The sequence below is a fragment of the Elephas maximus genome, chromosome 19 (assembly GCF_024166365.1).
Source record: "Elephas maximus indicus isolate mEleMax1 chromosome 19, mEleMax1 primary haplotype, whole genome shotgun sequence".
Classification (NCBI taxonomy): domain Eukaryota; kingdom Metazoa; phylum Chordata; class Mammalia; order Proboscidea; family Elephantidae; genus Elephas; species Elephas maximus.
This window is the reverse complement of record NC_064837.1, coordinates 67109849-67132915: the sequence shown is the minus strand read 5'-3', so window position 1 is coordinate 67132915 and position 23067 is coordinate 67109849. Positions and strand designations below refer to the sequence as shown.

Below are 23067 nucleotides of genomic sequence, written 5' to 3'. Positions count from 1 at the left end.
GGTGTAGACTGCTGAGCTCACACGAGAGTAATCCCCAGAGACCCAAGATAAAGCAAGCGTGCGGATCCACAGCGGGAGCAGTGCTGAGGCTGGGGCTGCCCTTGCATGGGGGCATCTTCTGATCTCTTGATCTGGCAATAAAGAACCCTGGTGGTGCAGTGGTTAAGCTCTCAGCTGCTAACTGAAAGGTCAGCAGTACGAACCCACTAGCGGCTCTCCTAGAGAAAGACGTGTCAATCTTCTTCCTTAAAGATTTACAGCCTTGGCAACCCTATGGGGCAGCTCTCCTCTGTACTCTAGGGTCGCTATTAGTCAGAATTGACAGAGGGCATTTTTGGGGCTTTGACCTGGCATCTTGGGCTTAAATGGCTCTTTTGGGTTGCATTTTGTCCTTCCCAGAAGATATCGTATCTCCCCCTCCCCTGCCCCACAAAGGCTTTATTAGTTGCCAACAGGTCCACTCTGACTCCTGGAGACCCACGTGAGTTGGAGTAGAATGGCTCCATAGGGTTTGCAAGGCTGAGACCTTTCAGAAGCAGATAAACGGGACTTTCTTCCAAGGCATCTCTGAGTGGTTTAGAGCTCCCAAACTTTCAGCCAGCGGTCGAGTACTTAGCTGTTCATACCACCCAGGGACTCCTTCCAAAAGGCCTGTTCAAGTCCTAATGCCCAGTCCCTGGGAATGGGACCTCATTTGGAAATATGGTCTTTGCAGCCATAATGGAGTTAAGGAGGCCACACTGGAGGAGGGTAGGTCCTAATCCAATGACTGGGGTCCTTATGAGACGAGGGAGATGTGAGCTCAGACTCAGGTACAGAGAGGAGGCCGCGCAATGGTGGAGGAGAGATGGGAGTTACGTAGCCCAAGGAACGCCAGGCGTTCCCAGCCCAGGCTTCTGCTTTTCTGCTAGTGATCGCCATAACTCTAGATAACGTACTTGTATTACTATTTCCTGATTTTTTAAACTTTAGCTAAAAACCCACTGGCTTCTTGTTGTGAAACATGAGGACCTGGCTCACTGCCTTCTCTTTCTCCCTCAAGTTTTGAACTATTATGATTAGTAGTAGCAGTAGTCGTACTTTGGTTCTACTACCCATTGGAGCCCTGATGGTGCAGTGGTTAAAAGCTAGGCTGCTAGCCAAAAGGTCGGCAGTTCAAATCCACCAGCCCTTCCTTGGAAACCCTATGGGGCAGTTCTACTCTGTCTTATAGGTTCCCTATGAGTCGGGATCGACTCAATGATGACGACGCACGGGTTTGTTTTGGGTTTTTTACCCATTGCCTTTGAGTTGATTCTGACTCATGGCAAGCCCATGTGTTACAGAGTAGAACTACTCCAAGGGTTTTTTGGGGCTGTAACCTTTATGGAAGCAGATTGGCAGGCCTTTCCTCTGCAGTGCTGCTGGGTGGGTTTAAGATGGCAACTTTTAAGTTAGTAGCAGAGCGTAAAATGTTGGCACCACCCAGGGGCCTAAAATACCAGGCCCTTTAATTTCCTGAAGGAGCCCTGGTGGCACAGTGGTTAAGCTCTCAGCTGCTAACCAGAAGGTCAGCGGTTCGAACCCATGAGCTGCTCCACAGGAGAGAGATGTGACAGTCCCCAGGTAATCCCACCTGATGAGCATTCGTTATAATGTCATTAGCTCTCGACTAAGTGGCTCCAAGTCATGGCGACCTTATGTATAACAGAACAGTAATAGCGAATGTCTATTGAAGGCCTGTCGCTGTTAGTTGCTGTCCAGTGTGACGGTTGTAATCCATAGTGCTGAATTTCAGAAGTAGATTGCTAGGTCTTTCCTACTAGTCTGTCTTGCCTGAAAGCTCTGCTGTTCAGCAGCATGGTAAGCCCTCCACTGATGGACGGGATGGTGGCTGCAGCGAGGCTTACTGAGTGGGAACTGAACCCGGTCTCCCACATTTGTTAGGTGCCTTGGAGTTGGATATAATTAAGTTTATGATACGATCGTACCGCATTAGTTGTCGTTGTTAGGTGCTGTCAAGTTGGTTCTGACTGACAGCAGAACGAAACACTGCCAGGTCCTGCACCATCTTCACCATTGTTGTTATGCTTGAGCCCACTTTTTGGAGCCACTGTGTAATCCGTCTTGTTGAGGGTCTTCGTCTTTTTCGATGACCCTCTACTTTACCAAGCATGAAGTTCTTCTCCAGGGACTGGTCCCTCCTCATAACATTTCCAAAGTACGTGAGATGAAGTGTCACCATCCTCGCTTTTAAGGAGCATCCCAGCTATACTTCTTCCAAGACAAATTTGTTTGTTCTCCTGGCAGTCTATGGTATATTTAATATTCTTTGCCAATACCATGATTCAAAGGCATCAATTCTTCTTTGGTCTCCCACATTGTGATGGATTGAATTGTGTCCCCCAAAAATATGTGTGTCAATTTGGCTAGGCCATGATTCCCAGTATTGTGTGATTGTCCACCATTTTGTCATCTGATGTCAGTTTCCTGTGTGTTGAAAATCCTACCGCTATAATGTTAATGAGGTAGGATAGGCAGCAGTATGTTAATGAGACAGGACTCAATCTCAAGATTGGATTGTATCTTGAACCAATCTCTTTTGAGATATAAAAGAAGCACTCAGAGAGACAAAGGGAACCCACACCACCAAGAAAGCAGCACCAGGAAGAGAGTGTCCTTTGGACCCCAGGCTCCTGCACTGAGAAACTCTCAGACCAAGGAAAGATTGATGTCCAGGACCTTCCCCCAGAGTCAACAGAGAAGTGAAAGCCTTTCCCTGGAGCTGATGCCCTGAATCTGGACTTGTAGCCACTAGACTGTGAGAAAATAAACTCCTCTTTGTTAAACCCATCCATTTGTGGTATTCGTTACAGCAGCAGTAGATGACTAAGACAGGCACGGAAGGTGAGAATTCTACCACTGAACCACCTCTGCCCCCTACTGAAGGACCGTGTGTGTGTGTGTGTGTGTGTGTGTGTTGTCGAGTCAATTCCAACTCACAGACACCCTGTAGGACAGAAGAGAACTGCCCCATAGGGTTTCCAAGGCTGTAATCTTTAAAAAAAAAAAAACTAAATTTTTTTAGTTTTTTTAATCTTTAAGGAAGCAGACTGCCAAGTCTTTCTCCCATGGAGCAGCTGGTGGGTTGCGACTACCAACCTTATAGTTAGCAGCCCAGCACTATGTGCCACTAGGGCTCCTACTGAAGGACTACGGTGGTCAAATATATTAGGTACATCATCTCTAATTCTCAGTAACCCCGTCAGGTCAGGACCACTATCCTCACACTACTGATGAGGAAACAGAGGCTCAGAGGCTAAGGAACTTGCCCAAGTCCTCCCAGCTGGTAAGTGACAGAGCCAAGCTTCCACCTGGATCTGAAAGGTGCCCACAGCAGCCTGCCCTATAAACAGTTACAGGAGTCTCACCTTGACCAGAGCCTGGCATGGCCTGTGGCCCAGAGGGGCAGCTAGCTCCAAGCTCAAGAGGCCCTCAGCCTGGATGTTTCAAAGGCCAGCTGGACTATGACCCTCAGGCATTTTGGAGAGTGACTCACGGTCAGCACCCCCCCCCCTTACCCCTTGTCTGGGAGAAACAGCCAAGAAGATGTTGGTTAAGATTCCTGATTACTCCTCCCCTTTTTTTTTTGCCTTCCTGGTCCCTGCTCACGCTGACCTTGAGTTGCTGCTTCCAGCAGGAACCCAGTCTCCTGGAGTGCAGGGTTTAATTCAGCATTTAATCACATTTGCAGCTGACGCTCAGAGCAAGAAGTCTGCAGATGCAGCCTAGAGAAGATAGGGGAAAAAACCCAAAAAACCCGGGGAGTCCCAGGAGGGGATGGGTAGAGGGGAAGTTGGGAAAGAACAGGAATTAACGTCTAAAGTTTAAAGGGTAGGAGTTGCAGAAGTTGGTGGTCAGGCGAGAAAACTCTTGCAAAACCACCCACCTTGATGCCCCCTCCCCCCACCCAGCAGAGGAGTGTGCGCAGGGGTCTCTCGGCTCAGAGTTGGCTTGAGGAGGGCCTGGAGGGGCAGGCAGCAGGTTTCTGGGCGGGGTGGAGCCCACGCAGCAGGTCGGGGTGTCCTGCACACTGAGCTGAGCTCATTATGCCCCTCAACCCCAGGACCAGAGTCTCAGAGGCTCTATGCAGAAGGGGGTGCTGGAGGAAATTTCCATCCTTGCCACCAAGGGGTATCCTGTTGCTCCTGCCCTCTGGGGACCCTCACCCTGAACTCTACTGGTCCATCCAGACCTCGGAGGGAGAGAGGGAAAGGGGTGGGGAAGGACGGGCTGCGGGGGTCCCTAGGCGCAGCACCTCATGCATAAAACAGGAGGAACCTTTTCTGTGCAGCTAATCAAGCCTCAGGGCGAAAGACTGCAAATGAGGGACCCCCTCAAGTTATTTCCCTTGCAAATGGAAACGCCGCCCAGTGTTTTTTCCCCTTTACTGCCTCTTCAACACAGCAGTCAGCCCAGGAGTCTGGCTGCTCCGCTGACTGGGCCCCTGGGCAGCAACTTGGCACATTTCAATTAGCTCAGCGCGTCCCTGGTAAACAGACGGGCGGCTTCGGGCACCGCTGGTCCTGGACCCCGCCCTCGCCGAGGCCCAAGGGACCAGGGTCCCGCCCTACTCGGTAATTAGTAGATTTTCATGTCCAGCGCCCCAAAGCCCAGCTCAGCTGCTGGAAATCAGCCCTGAAGGTGGACTGTACCCATCACCAGCCTCTCAGAAGTGGAGGGACTGAAACTTCAAGGTGTCAGTGGGATTGGGGAGGGTTAGGTGATGGACGCAACAGTTAAGCTCTCTGCTGCTAACTGAAAAGTTGGCTATTCGAATCCCCCCAGAGCTCTGAGGGAGAAAAGTCCTGGTGATCTGTTCCCATAAAGATTAAAAAAACCAAATCCGTTGTCATCAAATTGGTTCCAACTCATAGCGACAATATAGGACAGAGTAGAACTGCCCCCCTGGGTTTCAAAGGCTATGATATTTGTGGAAGCAGACCTGCACATCTGTTTCCTGCTGAGCGGCTGGTGGGTTCAAACTGCCAACCTTTATGGTTAGCAGCCAAGCACTTAACTGCTTCGACACCAGGGCTCCTTCCGTGAAGATTATAGCCTAGGAAACCCTGTGAGGCAGCTGTACTCTGTGCTATAAGGTCGCTATGAGTTGGATTCTAGTCAGTGGCACCCAACAACAAGGGGGGATATTTGCAGAGCTCAAGGTCACAGCAGATCTTAAGGAAGACTCCATGGGGCTGTGGTGGAGGCATGCCTGTTTGTAGAGCTCAGCCCCAAATAAAGAGCTGAAGAAAAACTCAATGGACCCATGGTCTCTGTGCACCAAGCCTGCCTATCTATAAAACGGGAAAACAGCATTTTCTGCCTTGTGGGGTTATTGAAAGGAGTAAGTGAGATGATCGGGGACCAACTGTTGGCCCCGTGTCTGGCACCTGTTACCTTGCAGGGCTCATCATAGGACTGGGGCACAGGCTTCCTACCCTCAGAACTTCTTCCCCAGAGGTCAGATCACTTCCTCCCTGGAGAAGCCACCTCCTATTGCAGCTATTGTCTGCGTTCCTGCCTCACCAAAGCTGCCCGCAGACCCACTGCCACTGAGTCAGTCTGACTCATGGTGATTCCACGTGTTTGTCAGAGTAGAACTGTGCACAATGGCTATGATCTTATGGAAGTAGATTGCCAAGTCTTTCTTCCACAGCATCACTGGGGGAATTCAAACTGCCAACCCTTTGGTTAGTAGTCAAACATAAACCATTTGCACCATCCAGGGACCTCAAAACTGCCCAACCCACAAAATTCAGTCTTCTGGACTCAAAGCCTGCCTTGCCCTTTGGGTGGTGTAAAAATGACATGGCAGGGGCATCTGACCTCCTCTAACTTCACAAGGAAGAAAGAGAATCAAGATCAACCTCCCAAGGCTGATTCTTATCAAGTGGAGGTCAGACATACTTCCTCTCTCCAACCTTTTTACCAATTCTGACACCAGCTGTCCCTCCCACAGCACTATCTCTGCTGGGTTCGATAATGCGTTGCAATGGCCACACAGAACTCACAGACCATACTCACAGTTATGGGGTTTATTAGGGAAGTGACAGGTTACAATTCAAGATCAGGAATGGCACAGGATACAGTTCTTCAATCAGGACAGCTTCTCCTCAGCTGTGCCCAAAGGCAGGCCTCTCTCTGGCCCTCGGCCTCTTGGCCCGGCCTCTGCCTGCTTGGGCAAGTATTACAAAGCTCTTTAGCTCTGCCAGTAAGTGCCTGGGGGCACCCCACTCTGCCAGGAACCCTTCTGCCTGAAGGCACCCAGCTTTCTTGCTCCATGGGTCACTACACCAACTGTAGCTGCCTTGCCCCGTGGAATGGGAAGCCCACTACGCCGTCTAACACCCATGCCCTGGTTCTGCTGCTGCCGCGGTTTCTCAGCCGCTGCTTCTCTCCATCTTGCACCATCTCTGGTGTTTCAGCTCTCTGTATCCTGGGTCTAGAAAGTTCTCAGCGAAGGGACGCCAGATCCAAAGAATGCACTCAACTCCTGGCTCTTCTTTCTTCGTGGTAGTGAGGTTTCCCCGCCCACCTCTGGGATGGCTCATTTTAAGCCTAGTAGGATGGCAAAAGGGATCAATCCCCTCGTTAGGGTTCTGTACACCTTATTTGCATGGTGCCACCCCCACAGTGGTGCCATGCACCTTATTTGCATTATTAGCAAGCTATCCAATCCTTTTGGTGGGCCACAAATTCCTTATTTGCATAGTCCCACCCAGTCATTCTGTGGGAGTTACAAGACCATGGCAAGAAAGGCATCGCACTACACTGAGCAAGAAAAAAGAGAGTTCTCTGAATTGTGTCTCTATTGTGAAAACAAATAGAACATTGCTACCCTTGTAAATTATCCTGCTCCAAATGGTCACCAGGACCTAAGAATATTGCCTCTGTCCAAAGGACGGTTTTCTGAGTTCACTCAGGGGGAAGAGACCCTCAGAGCTCTACCAGGAGCTGCTTCCTAGGGGAAGCCTTTATTCCCCACCCCTGCCCCATCTCCAGCTGGCTGAGCTGTCCTGGTGCATCAATTTTGGAGGCAGTTTTGCTCTACAGGAGTGGATGGGAGAGTCCCTGGTTGGCTTACCCCCTGGACCAGGAGCTCCATACAGTCAGAGCTGGATCTTACCCATACCCCTGGCATCTGGCATAGCACTTGGCACAGAGAGGTCAACGAAATCCCTCTTGTCTTCTGAGTGAATGAGCAAACCCCAGTGTTGGGTTGGTGGAGGAAGATGCCTGCGGCCCGGTGGGGTCAGGGAAAGATACCTAGGAAAACCACAGCCCAGCAGGGTAAAGGACAGAAGCCCCAGGGGCCCCCAACCTGATGAGGTTGGGGAAAGGAGCCACAGAGGCCCCCAGCCCGATGAGGTCGGGGACTGGAGCCCAGGCCTGGCCTCTGTGCTCATACCACTTTCCCCAACTTCACTTGATGTCACTCTCTCCTGCCCACCCCCATACCTGTTGGTTAGAGGGTTCCTTGGAAATTTGTCCCACATTTTCATTAATTTCTATTGAATAATTAAAGCCAGGGAATTAATATTTTCAACCAAAACCTGAATTGCAGTGTGTGTGTTTTTCATAACTATAATTCTACTGGAGCATTAAACACCCACATGAGCCCTTTCTCTCCATGGGTGCAGGGATAAAGAGCTTCATCTTGATGCTCAGACACAGTGCTTGGCTGAGAAAGTGCATTCGGTCATTGCTTTTTAATGGATGGATAGATGGAGGGACAGATGCATGGGTAGGTGGACGGATGGACGGAGGGACGGATGGGCGGCTGGGCGGTGGGCGGCTGGGCGGGTGGATGGGTGGAGGAGTGGATGGAGGGATGGAGGGATGGAAGGCAGGGAAGGAAGGAAGGAGAAAGGAAGGGAGTGGGGAAGGGGGGAAGAAGGAAGGACATAGGACCCCAACAGCCAAGCTAGCTGTCTAGAACCTTTCAAAACCAGGGATGACGCCCACTGATTTCTGGGTTAGAACCAACCTTGTTTTTTCATCAAAATGAAATGGAAATTGCAGGACACCAAGAGACAGAAAACCTGACCTAAAAGATTTTGCTTTTCTTTGAGTTCTAAACACCAGTTCACCTCACATCCCAGTGTTAACCTGCCCTGCTTCCACCCTATTTCAAAGGTTTTAAAAAAACAAAAGTAGCCATTGAGTAGATTCTAACTTATAGCGACCCCATGTGGGCAGAACAGAACTGCTCCGTAGGGTTTTCACAGCTGTGATCTTTTGGAACCAGATCAAAAAATCTTTCTTTCGAGGCACCTCTCGGTGGGTTAGAAGCGCCAAACTGTCAGTTAGTAACTGAGCACTACTCCAGAAGGATTCATAAAAAATCGGAACAGCCCTGGGCACCAGCGCTTGCTTACTGCTGAGGAGGAAACAAGGAGATTTTGTTGGACACAGCCCACAGCCCGCCCCCTTTGGGTCAGCAGGTGATCTAGAGGAGGTATGGACATCTTCAAACCCCTTTACATCTCCCACCCCAGGCATGAATTGTGGGTGCCACCCCATTGCTGTTCCCATTGGCTTTCTTTGGGACACAAAGCGGTACGTGTCTTCCTGATTTCAGAGAAACACAAAGCAAGTGAACAGATTTCCCAATGAGGGGCTGCAGGCATAGTGCCACAGGTGTTTCTGTTCTCCAGGCTGGGCTGCCACTGACCCTGGAAGGGGCCCTGGGATCCGGACCGCCCAGTTAATAAGAGGGGCCGCTTGATGTTCATCTCACCCTTTTCCCAGGAGGAGGCGAAAGTCTCCGCCATTACCCAGAGACAGTGGCAATTTGCAGCCCACGTTGGCGGCAGAAGGGAAAAGACAAGGCTGGCATAGCCAGGGAAGCAAGGAGAGGACTCAGGGTAGAGACTGTGAGGCAACCCCAGTGCAAGGTGGAGCTGCTTCCCCAGGCCAACCTGGGGCCCCTGGGAGGGGTGGGAGGTGCCGAGGAAAGGGTTTTCCAGGCTCCACCTGTCCTTGTTTAAGCCCAGGATGCTGAGGTCCCTAAGGACAGTAGTCCCCACCTGGCTGGCCATCAGAAGACCCTGACAGATCAAGGTTCTTCTTGTTGGCATTTAAATGCCTCCTCATCTTGGGATCTTCTTCCTAAACCCTGTGCTCTTAGAGGCTGAGGAGGGTATGTCAACCACTGTGCCCCAAGGGTCTAGGGCCGGGCACAGGGCAAGGTTTGTGACTCTGAAGAGTGAGGGGGTCTGGCCATCATGCTCTGCCTCCGCTCTACCTGCTGCAGTGTTTCTCCTTCACCTTGATTCTGCCTCAGGGCCTATGCACCTGCCATCCACTCTCCCCGGGATGTTCACCTCCAGTGGCTGCATGGCTCCCTCCCTGACTTACTCCGGGTTTCCGGAGTCACCTCTGCTATATAGAAGCCTTCCCTGGGTGCTGGGGACCACCCTCCCACCTTCTGTGCCCTTCCTCCTTCGCTGCTGTGATTTTCTCCATAGCACATATAAACATTTGTTTATTCTCTGTCCTCCACCAAGTACAATATGAGCCCCGTGAAAGCAAGCACCTTTTGTGCACAACTATCACCAGTGCCCAGAACTGGCACATAGTACCAAAAAAAATCTAAACCTGCTGCGGTCATGTCAACTCCGACTCACCGAGACCCCATGTGTGCAGAGTAGAACTGTGCTCCACTGGGTTTTCAAGGCTGTGGACTTTTGGAAGCAGATCACCAGGCCCTTCTTCCAAGGTGCCTCTGGGTGGGCACGTAGTAGGTCCTCCATAAACACTTGTTGAATGAATGAAGGGATCGCCATCCCTGGACAGAGAAGGGGCATGGGGCGTTGGGCCTGAGTAGGGGGCTTGGTCCCTTTGGGCTCACTGGCATACAGGACCCGGGTCGTCTGAGCTCAGCACCTGCAGCTCACGGACCATGGTCACCTGCCTCTAGGCCTTCTGGTGACTGCATCTGCGCCAGCCCTCTCAGACTCAAAGGCCACTCCACAGGGCTTGTCCCATGTTTTCCAGCCATGCCCTAGCCCACAAGACGAGGCTGCCTCACCCCTGGCCTTCCCAGCCCAGTCGACAAAGCGGGACCAGAGAGGAACAGGGGAGCTCACGCTGGGCCACAAAGCCAGTTTTCCACTTCACATCAGAGTTTAAAAGATGCCACTTTTAATTATATTTGACTGCAACGTACCCTGAGGTTTTTTGTAGTGAATGGCTCTCGATGAACAGTTTATTCATTAATTATTATTCATTATTTTCTTTATCGGTGGCAAGGGGATACAGGGCTCTGCTCAGCAAGCTGATGGGCAAACCCTCGGATGAGGGGTGTCTGAGGAGCTGCCAGGTGCACCGACGAGGCTCGTGTGGGCCTGCGGTGGGACAGGAGAATGAGGGTGTCTGAATCTGGCTTTAGACAAGGCTGAGGAATTTTCCATCCCCACCCACCATCACCCCTGCCTTCTGAGGACCCAGAATGGGTGGGAAGGTGAGGGGGTCCCTGGGTGGTACAGTTAACATACTAGGCTGTTAACTGCAAAGTTGGAGGTTCAAGTCCACCCAGAGGCATCTCAGAAGAAAGCCCTGGGGATCTACTTCTGTAAGCTCACTGACATATGGAACACAGTTCTAGCGACACATATGGAACACAGTTCTAGCGACACATGTGGAGTCACCGTGAGTCAGAGTTGACTTAACAGAACTATTACGGAGAACTCAGGGGTGTCTGTGTGGGCCCAAGGAACCCTCACCGGGCCAAACCCCAGCCTGGAAACTTTAAAGACCCTCCCACCCCCCAACCCTGGGCTGCTCCATGGGACCCCTCCTGGGGAACACACTCCAAAGGGTCTGGAAGCGACCTGGGCGGCCGGGCCAGCTATGGGGGCTGGGAGTGGAACGAGGAGAGCAAACTCCTCTGTCCAGTTTGCTTTACACCGTGACTTCACACCTCAAGATTCTGTGCTTGCTCCTCCAGAACCGGAGTCTCTGGAGCCCAGCATTCAAATACACACAGAAGCAGGGCCTGGGCTACTTTTAGCAGACAAGGAGGGAGGTGATTTCAGGCTGAACTGAACAGGAGGGATGCGAGCAGCCAGAACCAGCCTGGGAAGTCGAGCTCCAGGGATGCCCCCTTCTCTGCTGTGGGTACCTGCATTCTGTGCCCAGGCAGCCCACGCCCATGGTGTGGGGGAGACTGGTTGTTGGGTAAGAACACAAAGGGTCTGTGTTCTTTTTCCTTTGGGGATTTTACCAAAAAAAAAAATCCAAACTCATTGCTGTAGAGTCAATTCCAACTCATAGAGACCTCATGCGACAGAGTAGAACTGCTCCATAGGGTTTTCTGGACTATAATCTTTATGGAAGTAGCTCTCCAGGCCTTTCTTCCATGGTGCCACTGGGTGGGTTCGAACCACCAACTTTTAGGTTAGTAGACAAGAGCAAACAATTTTCATCAACCAGGGACCTTTTATTGAACAGGCCCCTGGTTTTCTGATGCCCGGCCAGAGAGCCACTGTGTTACCAGGGCCTTCTCTGACTCGTGTCTCTGAGGTTATGCAGCTCTGACCTCTGGGCTGGTGGCTACCTCCCTTTCCTGTTATTATTCTTAAAGGCAGAAGAAATCTGGCCGCTTCCGTCTCTTTCTGCCCAAAGACAGCTACCCTCCCAGCAGCCATGGCTAGAAGGAGCTCCAGGCTTGGGACCAGAAGATAGACCAAGGCCCCTCCTGCCCCTGAGCCACCATCCTCACCTGCCAGTAGGTGTGACAGGTTCCTTCTACCTGAGCCAAACAAACAGTACATTCATAGCTGAGTAAAACAAACAAACGAAAAGCAAACCCATTACTGTGGAATCTATTCCAGCCTGTAGCAACACCACAGGACAGAGCAGAACTGCTCCATAGCGTTTCCAAGGCTGTCATCTTAAGGGAAGCAGACTGCCACATCCTTCTCTCCCTTGGAGCAGCTGGTACGTTTGAACAGCTGACTTTTCAGCTAGTAGCCAAGCACTTTAACTACTGGGCTACTAGGGCTACTCCATAGCTAAGTACCCAAAAACAACCCATTGCTGTTGAGTCGATTCTGGCCCATAGCAACCCTATAGGACAGAGTAGAACTGCCCCATAGGGTTTCCAAGGCTGTCATCTTTATGGAAGCAGACTGCCACATCATTCTCCCATGGAGGGGCTGGTAGGTTCAAACAACAGCCAACCTTTCAATTAGCAGCCAGGCGTTTAAACCACTGCACCACCAGGGTTCCTCCATAGCTGAGTTGCTCCCAGTTATTAAGTACTTACTTCACCACAGATGGAGCCCTGGTGGTGCAGTGGTTAGGAGCTACAGCTGCTAACTAAAAGGTCGGCAGTTCAAATCTATCAGCCGCTCCTTGGAAATCCTATGGGACAGTTCTACTCTGCCTTATAGGATCACTATGTGTCAGAATCGACTCAACGGCAAAGCGGGGAAGGGGGAGTCACTCCTGAGGGTCACAGTTCAGCCAAAGATTGGACAGGCCCATAAAATAAAATGAGACTAAGTGGGCACAACGGCCCAGAGGCAAGGAGGAGAAGGCAGGAGGGGACAGGAAAGCTGGTAATGGGGAACCCAAGATTGAGAAGGGGAGAGTGTTGACATGTCATGGGGTTGGCAACCAATGTCTCAGAACAATATGTGTATTAATTGTTTAACGAGAAACTAGTTTGCTCTGTAAACCTTCATCTAAAGTACAATAAAAAAAAAAAAAAGAAAGCTGGTGTCTCAGGAAAAGACAGCTTTCAGTGCAGTGAGACAGAGGCATAATGTACTGACCATGCTGTCTAATTGTAATCTGGATTTCTAACAGCTATGTCTTTTGGGAAAAACATGCTGTAGGGTAACGCTATTCAACCATATGCACCCCCTCCTAATGGAGTCAGCTGTGCTCTTCCCCGAAGCCTGCTGGGGATGAATTTGGGATGGACTCAGGCTAACGTAAAAGGCTGGGAGTGGCATGACTAGGCCAGCAGCCAAGGCCGACGAATGCCTTAGCAACAAGAAGGAAAACATTTGGGCCCGGACGTGAAGTCCCTGGGAACATTGACTGCCCAAGGACATGGGAGAAAGCGATGAGCCTTGGTCCCAGCTGTTAGGTATATAAGCTTGGGTCCCTTGCTAGGTGGTTGCAGAAAACACTCCAGCCGGCCGCCACTGGAGAGAGCAGCTGCTTGCCCGTGTCGGTAAGTTTCCCTGAACGTATGAAAGGGCTACGTGTCAGTTCTTCGGATTATCTGCCAGGACCCACAGCTAGGGTCTTTCCTTGCTGGGGCTGTCCCCCGACACGTTTTTCCTCAGTGGTCGAAACCAGGATGTGAAGCCACATACCCCAAGGGGATCTTAACCAAGTGACCATCTGCTCTCCTCAAAATACACATACTCAGGAAGAGTGCTGTCTGGATGCTGTTGCCAACAAGATATTCTTCCATATAACAGAGAATACATGTAAGCATCTTGTGACCGTGATCTAACCATCCTGTGAAACTATTTGTAATCGCTAAAAAAAATAAAACTATACTATTAATAATCAGTAACTGATCAGAGTGTGGTTACTACAACATTCATTGATTTTCCTGTAATTGCCCTCCCTATGGTTTGGTTCCTCTTTTTACCTCATAAGAAAACTTGTATAACCAAACTGCCCCGGGACTACCTGGTTCCATTTTCAATGGGCTACGTAGTTCCCCAACTGCAGTTGTTTTAAACGCTTAATAAACCTGTTTTAATTTGAAACTTTTTAATCTTTCTTTACAATAAAAATACCAGACTATATAATTTTTTATCATACGTTGATATGACTGGTTTTTAAATATGACTAGCACTCGACGGCATTGGGTTTGGGTAGGACAAGACGTTAGAAACAGTATAACCACAAGGTAGTAAAAACGAGGGCCTTTTTCTGGGCCTTAACCCCCACCCTGGGTTCGTTCCCCCAGAGGTCAGACCCTTAGGTGGGTGGGAAGAGGGAACACATGGGGTCTTTGGGGGCCTTTGAAGTCCGCCACAGGACAGGGAAGGTGGCTGTGGGGTCAGGGCATGTGGAGGGCAAAATTCAGCTAAGACATACCTTGGCCACCAAGACAGGAAACCAGGGTCCCAAGCTTCCCAGGGCTGCTGAGACCCCAGGATACCCCGCCCCGTCATCCTCCCTGGCCCTGGGAAAGGCCAGGGGAAAGCATTTTCCTTCTTTACTGCCCTAGCCACCTCCTAGTGGGACTGCAGGGAGGGGCCTGGCCTGGAGGCTGGTGCAGGGAGGTGTTGGCTTCAATGAGGCCTCCTCCAGCTGGTCCCCAACCTGGCCTACCCCTCGAGGGCAAAGCTGGGAGTCATCCAGGCAGGGGTGGGTGAGTCCAGTGGGCCCACCCAGCTGCACAGGAAAAAGGCCGAAAGGGTACGTTGTAATTACTGAGGCCTTGGGCCCACCCCGGAGATTCTGGTTAAGTGGTCTGGTGCGCAATGCCTCAGGACTGTGGCCTCCCCCAGGTGATTCCAATGCTCGGAAGCCAGCATGGAGAAGCCCCAGGCTGAAGCCTCCTAGGCTGGAGAGAGGCCGTCGCCAGTCCTGTCTCCTCACTGTGGCCCCTCAGGAGGACGGCACCTGGCAGGCCGGAGGTGAGGTTGGAACCGCCTGGTGCTCTCATTTCCTCCGCTGCTCAGGGGTTGGCCGGTGGGCTGAAGGGGGCAGCTGGGGTCAGGGAGCAGGGGCCGTGGTGTCCCCAGCCTCCCCTGCACCAGCACTGGGTCTTGGATCCATCCTACAAGTTCTCCCCTAAATCCAACTTCTGCTACGTGCCTGCCCCCCAGCTTCATCCCAAGTGCACACAGGAGTGGAAAGTGGACTCAGGTTGTAACAGCAGGCCTTGGCCAGGTCTCCCAGCCTTTCTACCATCCCACTGGATAACACCTGCCGCAAGTCGCCGACTCAGTAAGTCACGGGCTCAGAGTCAGCAGGAGGGTCCTTCTTTCCCAGGTTGTTTTAGGCAGCACAGGACAGACAGACACACAGCACAGAGGGAGACTGAGACAGAGATATGACAGAGACAGAAAGAAATCCAGACACAGAAGGCTGAGGCCAGGAAGCAGAGACCTGGGCTCTGCCCTCGCCCCCGCCCATGTGATGTGGGCAGGGCACCTGGTAAAAGGGGGACAGGAGGATTTCAGATGTCCCTGCCAACTGTGACAGCCTGTGACTTCCATTTCTGCAAGCAAGTGACCCGCCGAAGGCCAGCAGAGGCCAGCAGAGAAGAACTGGGGACAGCTTTGCTTATCCAGCAGGAAGTACAGTAGTTAGGAGGGTCCCTGGAGCCGCAGTGTGGTGTGTGTGGGGTGGGAGGGCACAGGTCTCTCAGGCATCAGCAGGGGCTTGCTTTGGGTGGCCTGGAAGCAGAGAGCACCCCCTTTTGCAGACCTGAGCGCCCAGTGTGCCCTGAGTGATGAGGAGCAGGGTCTGGGGGGCCAGAGACCCACCACCAGCCCTGGGCTCCCCCCACCTCCCAGCCCCAGGCACCCCGAGAAAGAACCAGAAAGAGCACCTCTCCTCCTCTGCATCTCACATTCCAGTAAAATATTTATTATTTCTTTAAAAAAGAGAGAGAAAAGAGTGTCTCTATTGCTTTCCCCGGCAGGTCGGGCCCCGGGTATGATCCGTTTCTTGCTGCCAACAGGTTTCTTCAACCACAGGGCCACCCAGGCCAAGAGCGGGCTCCCCGGTGGCATGTATTCCACTTTAGCCCCCCAGCGGGGTCTTGCTTCCCTCTCCCAGTAATCAGTCCTGGTGCTGCCTTCTGGAAGGACTGAGAGGCAGGCACAGGTGGCAGGGCGAGGGGTGACAGGAGAGCGGGTGGGCTTATAAAACCTGGGGGTGTGGCAGTGTTCTGAGGCCTGGCCTGGCACCGGGCGGGGCTCTGGGTGTGGGCAGTGGGGAGAGGGAGTGTCCTAGGGTAGGCTAGGAGATGGATGGTGGATCTGGGGGTGGTTTGAGGCTGGAGGAAGCATTGAGGGGAGGGGCGCCCCACCAGGGTCTACAGCTCAAGGCCCAGGCCTTTGCCCCAAAGATGCTGGTGGGGGGAGTCAGCACCTGCAGGGGGGCCTGGGTAGGGCAACACCCCAGGGGGGATTCCGGGGTCTGTTCTCAGAGGCTGGAGTAGAAACCTGTCCCTGTGGAGGGGCTGGACTGAGGCTTTAGAAGTAAATCTATGGTCTGGAATGGCGGGTCATGCCGGGCTGGTTTCAGGAGACTGGTTTCAGGAGACGCCCACAGTAAAGAGCTGGAACAAGCATGATAGAAACAATTGCACCCAGGGCCTGGTGCATAGAGAGGAGAGGAAGCTGGGGGCAGGGGGGAGGTGAAAAATGGGGCTGGGGCTGAGAGGAGGCATGAACAGGGTCCCTGGGCTCCCCTGCCCCCAGCCCAGCACTCTTGGTCCACACCCCAGACACCTCCAGAGGGCCAAGACTGACCTGCATACAACGCTCTGCTAGCAGGAGGCGTGCCCCCCAGAGTGCCGCCCCCCAGACAAGTGAGGCCCCACCTACCCCACTGCCATCAAGTCGAATCTGACTCTTAGTGACCCTCAAGGACAGAGTAGAACTGCCCCACAGAGTTTCCAAGGAACACCTGGTGGTCTGACTCATAGTGACCCTCAAGGACAGAGTAGAACTGCCCCATAGAGTTTCCAAGAAGCACCTGGTAGATTTGAACTGCTGACCTTTTGGTTAGCAGCCTGAACATTTAACCACTATGCCACCAGGGTTTCCAAGTGAGCAGGCCTGCTTTTCCTGCTCCTCGGGTGCTGAGGACCACAGGGCAAGCAGGGCCCCTGCTCCCTCCTCCTGTAATTCATCTGGGGCCTCTCCCCTTTGGTCCATATCTAACCGTGTACAACTACAGGGCCTCCAGGACCAGCTCCTGGGGCCGGCAAGGTCCTCAGACCAAACCCACATCTGCCTGACCACCATGGCCATGAGTCCCCAGAGGACAAGGAGGGGCCTGGCCCAAGGTGGGTACCAGGGACTCGATTCATCGCCTCCCCCTCCGCCTGTGCCCATCCCTCTGCTGAGGATGGAGGCTCCATTGTGGGGGAGACAGGGGAGGGGACGTCGTCATCGCTGGAGCTCTGTATCTGCTGGTGCTTTCTCCTGGGGCGCAGGGGCCGAGGGCCTCACAGGCAGGCCTGGCACAGCGCCACCTGGCCCTTGCGGAAGTCACGGCAGGGACAAAGCCGGCGGTACTTGGTGCTGGCGCCGGCGCAGCTGAAGAGCAGGGGGTCCTTCTGCAGGTAGCACTCCTGGCCAGGCTGGGCGAAGGCCGGGTACAGGTGGTTCATCTCAGACTCCGTGCTGTCACATGGCACCCGCAGCCTGGGCGGCACCACACAGAGCAGGTCACACAGAGGAGGCGGCCAAAGGCACAGGGCCCAGAGAGTGGGGGCTGCCCCCAGCTTGGCACTGCCCATCTCCTCCCAGGCCCAGGAAGGGGAGTTTTCCTGGAGGCACCAGGACAAACCCTGGGTGGCAGCTCCTTGTCCCAGTGGCTGTTCAGAGACCCTTGGAGGAGGGGAGAGGGGCCTTGGCCACTGCAAACCCTGGCCCAGATGGGGGTGGGACCCCCAGCCTACCACCAGGAGGAAGGCCTGGAGCAGGTTTTGTGCCCCAGACCTAGAAGATGCCTAAACAGGCTGGGCAAGGGGCTGTGGGAGAGGGTGGGGGAAGGCATGGGAGGGAGAGAGAGGAAGAGGGATGGGGGAGGAGGAAGGGGATGGGAAACAGAGCAGAGGAGGGGTGGGGGAAGGGTGGGCAAGGACTGGGAGGGAGCCTCCATGGTGGTTTGGGGCTGGGGCTTTGCCCAGAGCATGGAAGGTCCTTCCAGACTCCTTGCATAGCATTAAATCCCCCCAACTGCAGGAAAAGCCCAGGGCAAGGCAGCTCTGGGAGTTGGGGGTTCAGAGGGGGTGGGCTGGGCCGGCTGAGGAGGGGGCTCACTCACTTCCGGAACGCATCCTGGCTGTTGAGGAAGGGGAAGAAGGAGGGCTCGCAGACCAGCCCGTGGTCCAGGCAGGCATCCGTGCAGGCCCTCCCTGCCTCGGCCAGCCAGGCCTGGAGCGAGTACCCTGGGGGCCAGGCCCCAGGGGCCACACTGGCATTCCTTGCCCACTCCAGGTGGGTAGCATTGGGTGCCAGGACAAATGGGCTCTGTGGGGCGCGGGCCCCCGGTGGGGAGGGGCCTGGGGCTGCACAGAAGTCCTGCCGGGAGGAAGCAGCGTTAGGAAGGAGAAAGGGACTGCAATGGCAGTAACAGCCACTGCTATGGAGCGCTTACTGAACGCCAGGCACGTGCTACGTGTCTTACAGGCACTAGTTCATCTATTCCGAATAGCCCCACTGGTACTGAGCGCTTTTACTGAATGCCAGGTACATGCTAGGTGTCTTACACGCACTCTTTATCTATTCCAAACAACGGCCCCACCCAAAGGGCACCAACATGTCTCCAGGCTTCTTAGACGGGGGAAGCCAAGGCTCAGAGAGGCCAAGGAACCTGGGTCTCATGGCTGGTCACTGCAGGGGCAGGATTTGAACTGTAGATCCTCTGCGGCCTTGGGGCTGGGTCACTCTCGTGGATGAAGCTCAGGGTTCCTACTCTGGGGCCTGTGTGGCCCTGCCCACGGCGGGAGGGAGGACAGGGTAGGGGCTGGCCTGTGAGGCTCTCCCTGCAGGGCCCAGCAAACGCTCGTCTGTGAGTTTAATGAAGAACTTCCCCCCTTGGCCCAGCCACACTCTCTATGGCCCTTGGCAAGGCCCCTCCTTTCTGGGGTCTCAGTGTTCTCATCTGTAAAATGACCACATGGAACCAGACTCCCCAACCCTGATATATGGAGCCGAGGCCAGAGGGCAAAGGGAGGCCACATATGAAAACATTCAATGTGTATAAAGCACCCAGGCCCGCCCACCTCCAGGCACCACCCCGCAGACCTGGAACCTCAAAGAGCCACCCTCCACCTGGGCCATCTTCGGCCTGTGAGCCAGACAGGGAGCTCAGATCTGCTGGGGCGCAAGGTATCTGGGCTATGGCTCCTGGGGATGAGTGCCCAAGTGGGACTCTCCAGGATAGCGGCAGGTAGGTCCCTCTCCACTCCAGGCATCTGAGCCCCTCCCCGCATCAGAGGAGAGGGGAGGAAGAGAGGCAGCTTGGGTGGGGGGTGGGGGTGCCTGTTTGCCTACACAAGCATTCGGGTGTTGGCGTTGCTAAATTTTTGCAACAGTGGCCGCCCCTTGCTTGGTTCCCCTTTCCTGTTTGGGATATGGGGTTGCGACCCTCTTGCCTGGTCTCCCAGCAGTACTCCCCACCCCCCAGGGCTAACCCTCGGGGTGGAGCGAGCTTTGAGGGAGGAGCTGGGACAGGTAGGATAAGCCAGGAAAGAGCTAAATGGTCTAAGGGACACAGGTCCTGGGCGGAGGTGACCTCCTCAAGGACAGTGGAGCTGGCTTAGCCCTCTCCTCTGTCTGATGGGTTTGGGTGGGCCATGCATCCCTGACAGAGGGACACCAGTCCTACCTACCTGGTGCTGGATGTAGGCGTGGATCCGCTCCAGCATCCCTTCACAAGTGTACTCATAGGGCAGGTAGGGGTCTACCTGTGGCAGAGAGTACAGACCCATGGGGCAGGAGGAGCCAGGCACCCCAGACCTGGTGGGCTGCTGGGGGCCCACCCTGCTCAGCACTGTGGGCAGAGACCTGGTGGGCTCTCATAGCCCTGTGCCCAACTCACTGATCTCCCCTCACCACCCGGCCCCTCCACTCAGAGTCCTCCTTCTCAGGACACCCTCCAGTGACCCTCAGGGACCCATAATCCATGAGGCATGGCCCCCTGGCCCCCACGGCTCCCTCCTCCTTCCTGTACAGGTAGCAGCCAGGCCCCACCTGGGCTGCCACGTCTATTCTTCAGGTGTGACCCAGAGCCATCCTCCTATCTCACCTCCTCCAGGAAGCAGTCCCAGAGCCCCACCCCACTCCTGTTCCAAGACCACCTTCCCTGAGGACCCCCAGCACCCCGTACTGTGCAGCAGAGTTAGCAACTATGCCATCATTCCCTATTGGCCTCTCAGGAGGCTCTGAGCTCCTTCAAGGCGGGACTCTGCCTTGTTCACTATTAAATTCAGGGGCTGGTATACAGCAAGAAGCCATGGTGGCACCATGGTTAAAGCACTCAGCTGCTAACTGAAAGTTCTGCTAGTTAAAAGGTCAGTGTTTGGAATCCACCAGCCACTCCTCAGGGGAAACTGTGGCAGTCTGCTTCTGTAAAGATTACCTATTGCTGTCAAATTGATTCTGGCTCACAGTGACCCTGTAGGACAGAATAGAACAGTCCCATAGGGCTTCCAAGGCTGTAATCTTTAAGGAAGCAGACTGCCACCTTGAAGGAAACAGCCGGGTGGGCAGGAAGGAGGGGGGAGGCAGGGGGCAGGGTGCTAGGACATGGAGGGTAACCTACCCAGAGAAAGGTCTGGTTTAGCCTTCATCTCCTCCTCCCCATGCAGGTGCATGCTTTGACAGCACACCTGGCCCAGCCCACCTCCTCTTTATGCAGTGTCCCAGGAGCAGCTGCAGAAATCAGCTGTTTTTCACCCTGGCGGTGGGATTTAATCACTTGCCCCAAGCCCACCCCCTCCTCTTCTTCCCCATCAGAGGCAGGGGTGTCAGGAAGGCTCCTGGGCCCTGCTGGGTCCTGCTCCCTGCAGTGCACCACCGAGGGGCTGGGCTGTCCTGACACTCAAGGTGAGGAGGGTCCCAGGGAAGCAGCTGGTCCTGGCCTCAAGGACTGGTGCCCAGGACAAGCTCACTCTGTGGGCCTGCTCTGGGCTCAGGCTCACCTGGGCACTGTGACAGGGGTTCTGAGTCGAGGGGCAGTGCTGGGTCCCCAGAGCATCCCCAGGTCCCCACCCAGCCATCCAGGGGCAGATTATCCAACAGGCAAGGTAAGCACAGGTTTACTTGTGCTTACTTACTAATCTGTAGTGAACAATTTCACAATTTCCTGTTCCTTCAAATGGCCTTGCTGGGGACAGAGATGCCAAAACAGGCAAACCCACTGAGGCCAAGAGACTCCAAAATGGACCCCCCCCCCCCGTTGATGGTCCTTGGCTGTGAGGTTGGGGCTGGCCTCGCCCCAACCCATGTGAAATTGTTCACTACAGATTAGTAAGTAAGTACAAGTAAGTCTGCGCTTGCCTTGCTTACTGGGTCTTCTACTCCTGTCAGGGATTGTAAACTTGAAAAGAGGCTTTGATTCTGTAGGAAGGTGTTGTGGGGTTGGGAGAAGAGACAGATGCCAGCCATGCCTAGAAGCAGAATCTTTGGTGCAGTGAAAAAAAGTGGAATTGTTCACTACAGATGAACTGGTAAGCAAGGAAAGCACTGTGCTTACCTGGCCTATGGGATAATCCACCCCTGCAGCCATCACTTCATATCCCGTTGTAGGATGAGAGCCCCGCCCCCACACAACCCTGTCCCAAACAGCTCACATCCCAGCAGATCACCCCAGAAGGCCCTGCGAGTTCCCCAGAGGCTCAGGACAGTGTCAGGGTGCCTCTGGGAGCGCCGCAGGCACAAGGCTCCAAGCCCGTGATAAGCAACCCCCCCTCAAGCGACTAGTGAGCTTTTCTTCTCCAAATGTCGCTCCCTCTGCTCCATGACAGCAATCTAGGGGTCATCCCCCCCGCCTCCCCGTGCGTTTGAAGCCTATGTCAGACAGTGATTCAAAAGGCTCTGTTTGGGCAGGGAGCGCTCCCAGCGCGTCCCGGCTGCCATAAATCTCCTCCGGAGGAGCCAGCCGGCCTGGAAATTACCCTTATTAGGCCTAATTACAGGTGTGCGCCATAATCAGTCTTGACAGAGTGACAGGTGTGGGGCCTGCCGGGAATCGCGGCTGCTTAAAGGTAATGACAAGGAAGTGGGGCGGGGCGGGGGAGAGAGGGGGCGGGGCGGGGGAGAGAGGGGGCGGGGGAGAGAGGGGGCGGGGAGAGAGGGGGCGGGGAGAGAGGGGGCGGGGGAGAGGGGGCGGGGGAGAGGGGGCGGGGGAGAGGGGGCGGGGGAGAGGGGGCGGGGGAGAGGGGGCGGGGGAGAGGGGGCGGAGGCGGGGAGGGGTGGAGCAGGGGGGAAGGGGAAGCTAGGCCACTTCCTGTCCTGACCCCTCGAATAGCCTTGCTGTGGACAGAGAGATGCCAAAATGGGCAAACCCTCTGAGGCCAGGAGACTCCAGAAAGGACCGGCCTTGATCGTCCTTTGCTGTGAGGTTGGGGCCAGCCTCTCCCACTCCTTGCCTTTCCTCTCTCCCCAGGAAAGGCTGCTGGACTCGCAGAACAAGGTGCACCCACTGACCGCGGCCCCCTAATCAGTGTTTGCTAAAATAGGACGCTCAGAATTACCCAGGGTGCTTATTTAAAATGCAGGTTCCAGCCACGGCTACAGGCTGCCCTGTTAAATCAGAAGATTAGGGGATGGGCCCAGGAGTCTGCATGTTAACCACCTCTCCAGGTGTCTCTTGGGGCGCTAGGGTTTGAGCTGCCAGGTCTACAGGGAGTGTACATATGGTCTTTAAGGGGACTGGGCCCCCAGAAGAGAGGGGCTGAAGGCAGGGGGGCATGGCTAGTATGGGGCTCGCCTGCAAGTCGTAGCCTGGTGGGTTTGCGATACAGTTCCTTGACCTTTTTTTTTTTTTTTAATTAACTGGTTATCAAAATTAAACAGATGTTCATGGTTTACAAAAAAAACCAAAAAGGAAAAACAATGGAAAGTCAGCCTTTCCCCTCCCCAAACACACAACCCCTCCCCAGGGCAGCCACTGTCACCAATTTCTCTTACGTCCAACCAGAAATGGAAACCCAGGTGGCGCAGTGGTTAAGTGCTATGGCTGCTAAGCAAAAGGTGCCATTCAGTCCACCTGGTGCTCCTTGGAAACTCTACGGGGCAGTTCTACTCTGTCCCCTTTTTCCAGCCAGAAATGCTGCACAAACACATGAGCGCA

At 54.0% G+C, this 23067-nt stretch overlaps 1 protein-coding gene across 5 annotated transcripts in view; it reads right to left on the bottom strand.

The window, feature by feature from the left end:
* Nucleotides 1–16588: 16588 nt before the first annotated feature.
* Nucleotides 16589–23067, bottom strand: part of MGAT5B (alpha-1,6-mannosylglycoprotein 6-beta-N-acetylglucosaminyltransferase B) — a 78346-nt gene continuing 71867 nt past the window's right edge. For 2 of the 5 annotated variants that reach the window (XM_049860532.1, XM_049860533.1), the window contains exons 15-17: nucleotides 19604–19678; nucleotides 18034–18290; nucleotides 16589–17408 (exon numbers count right to left, since the gene is read on the bottom strand). In XM_049860532.1, the coding sequence (XP_049716489.1) occupies nucleotides 17210–17408; nucleotides 18034–18290; nucleotides 19604–19678 (531 nt within the window). In that variant the 3' untranslated portion in view covers nucleotides 16589–17209. The remainder of the gene's footprint in view (nucleotides 17409–18033; nucleotides 18291–19603; nucleotides 19679–23067) is intronic. The other 3 variants (XM_049860534.1, XM_049860535.1, XM_049860536.1) reach the window with 3 other exon arrangements.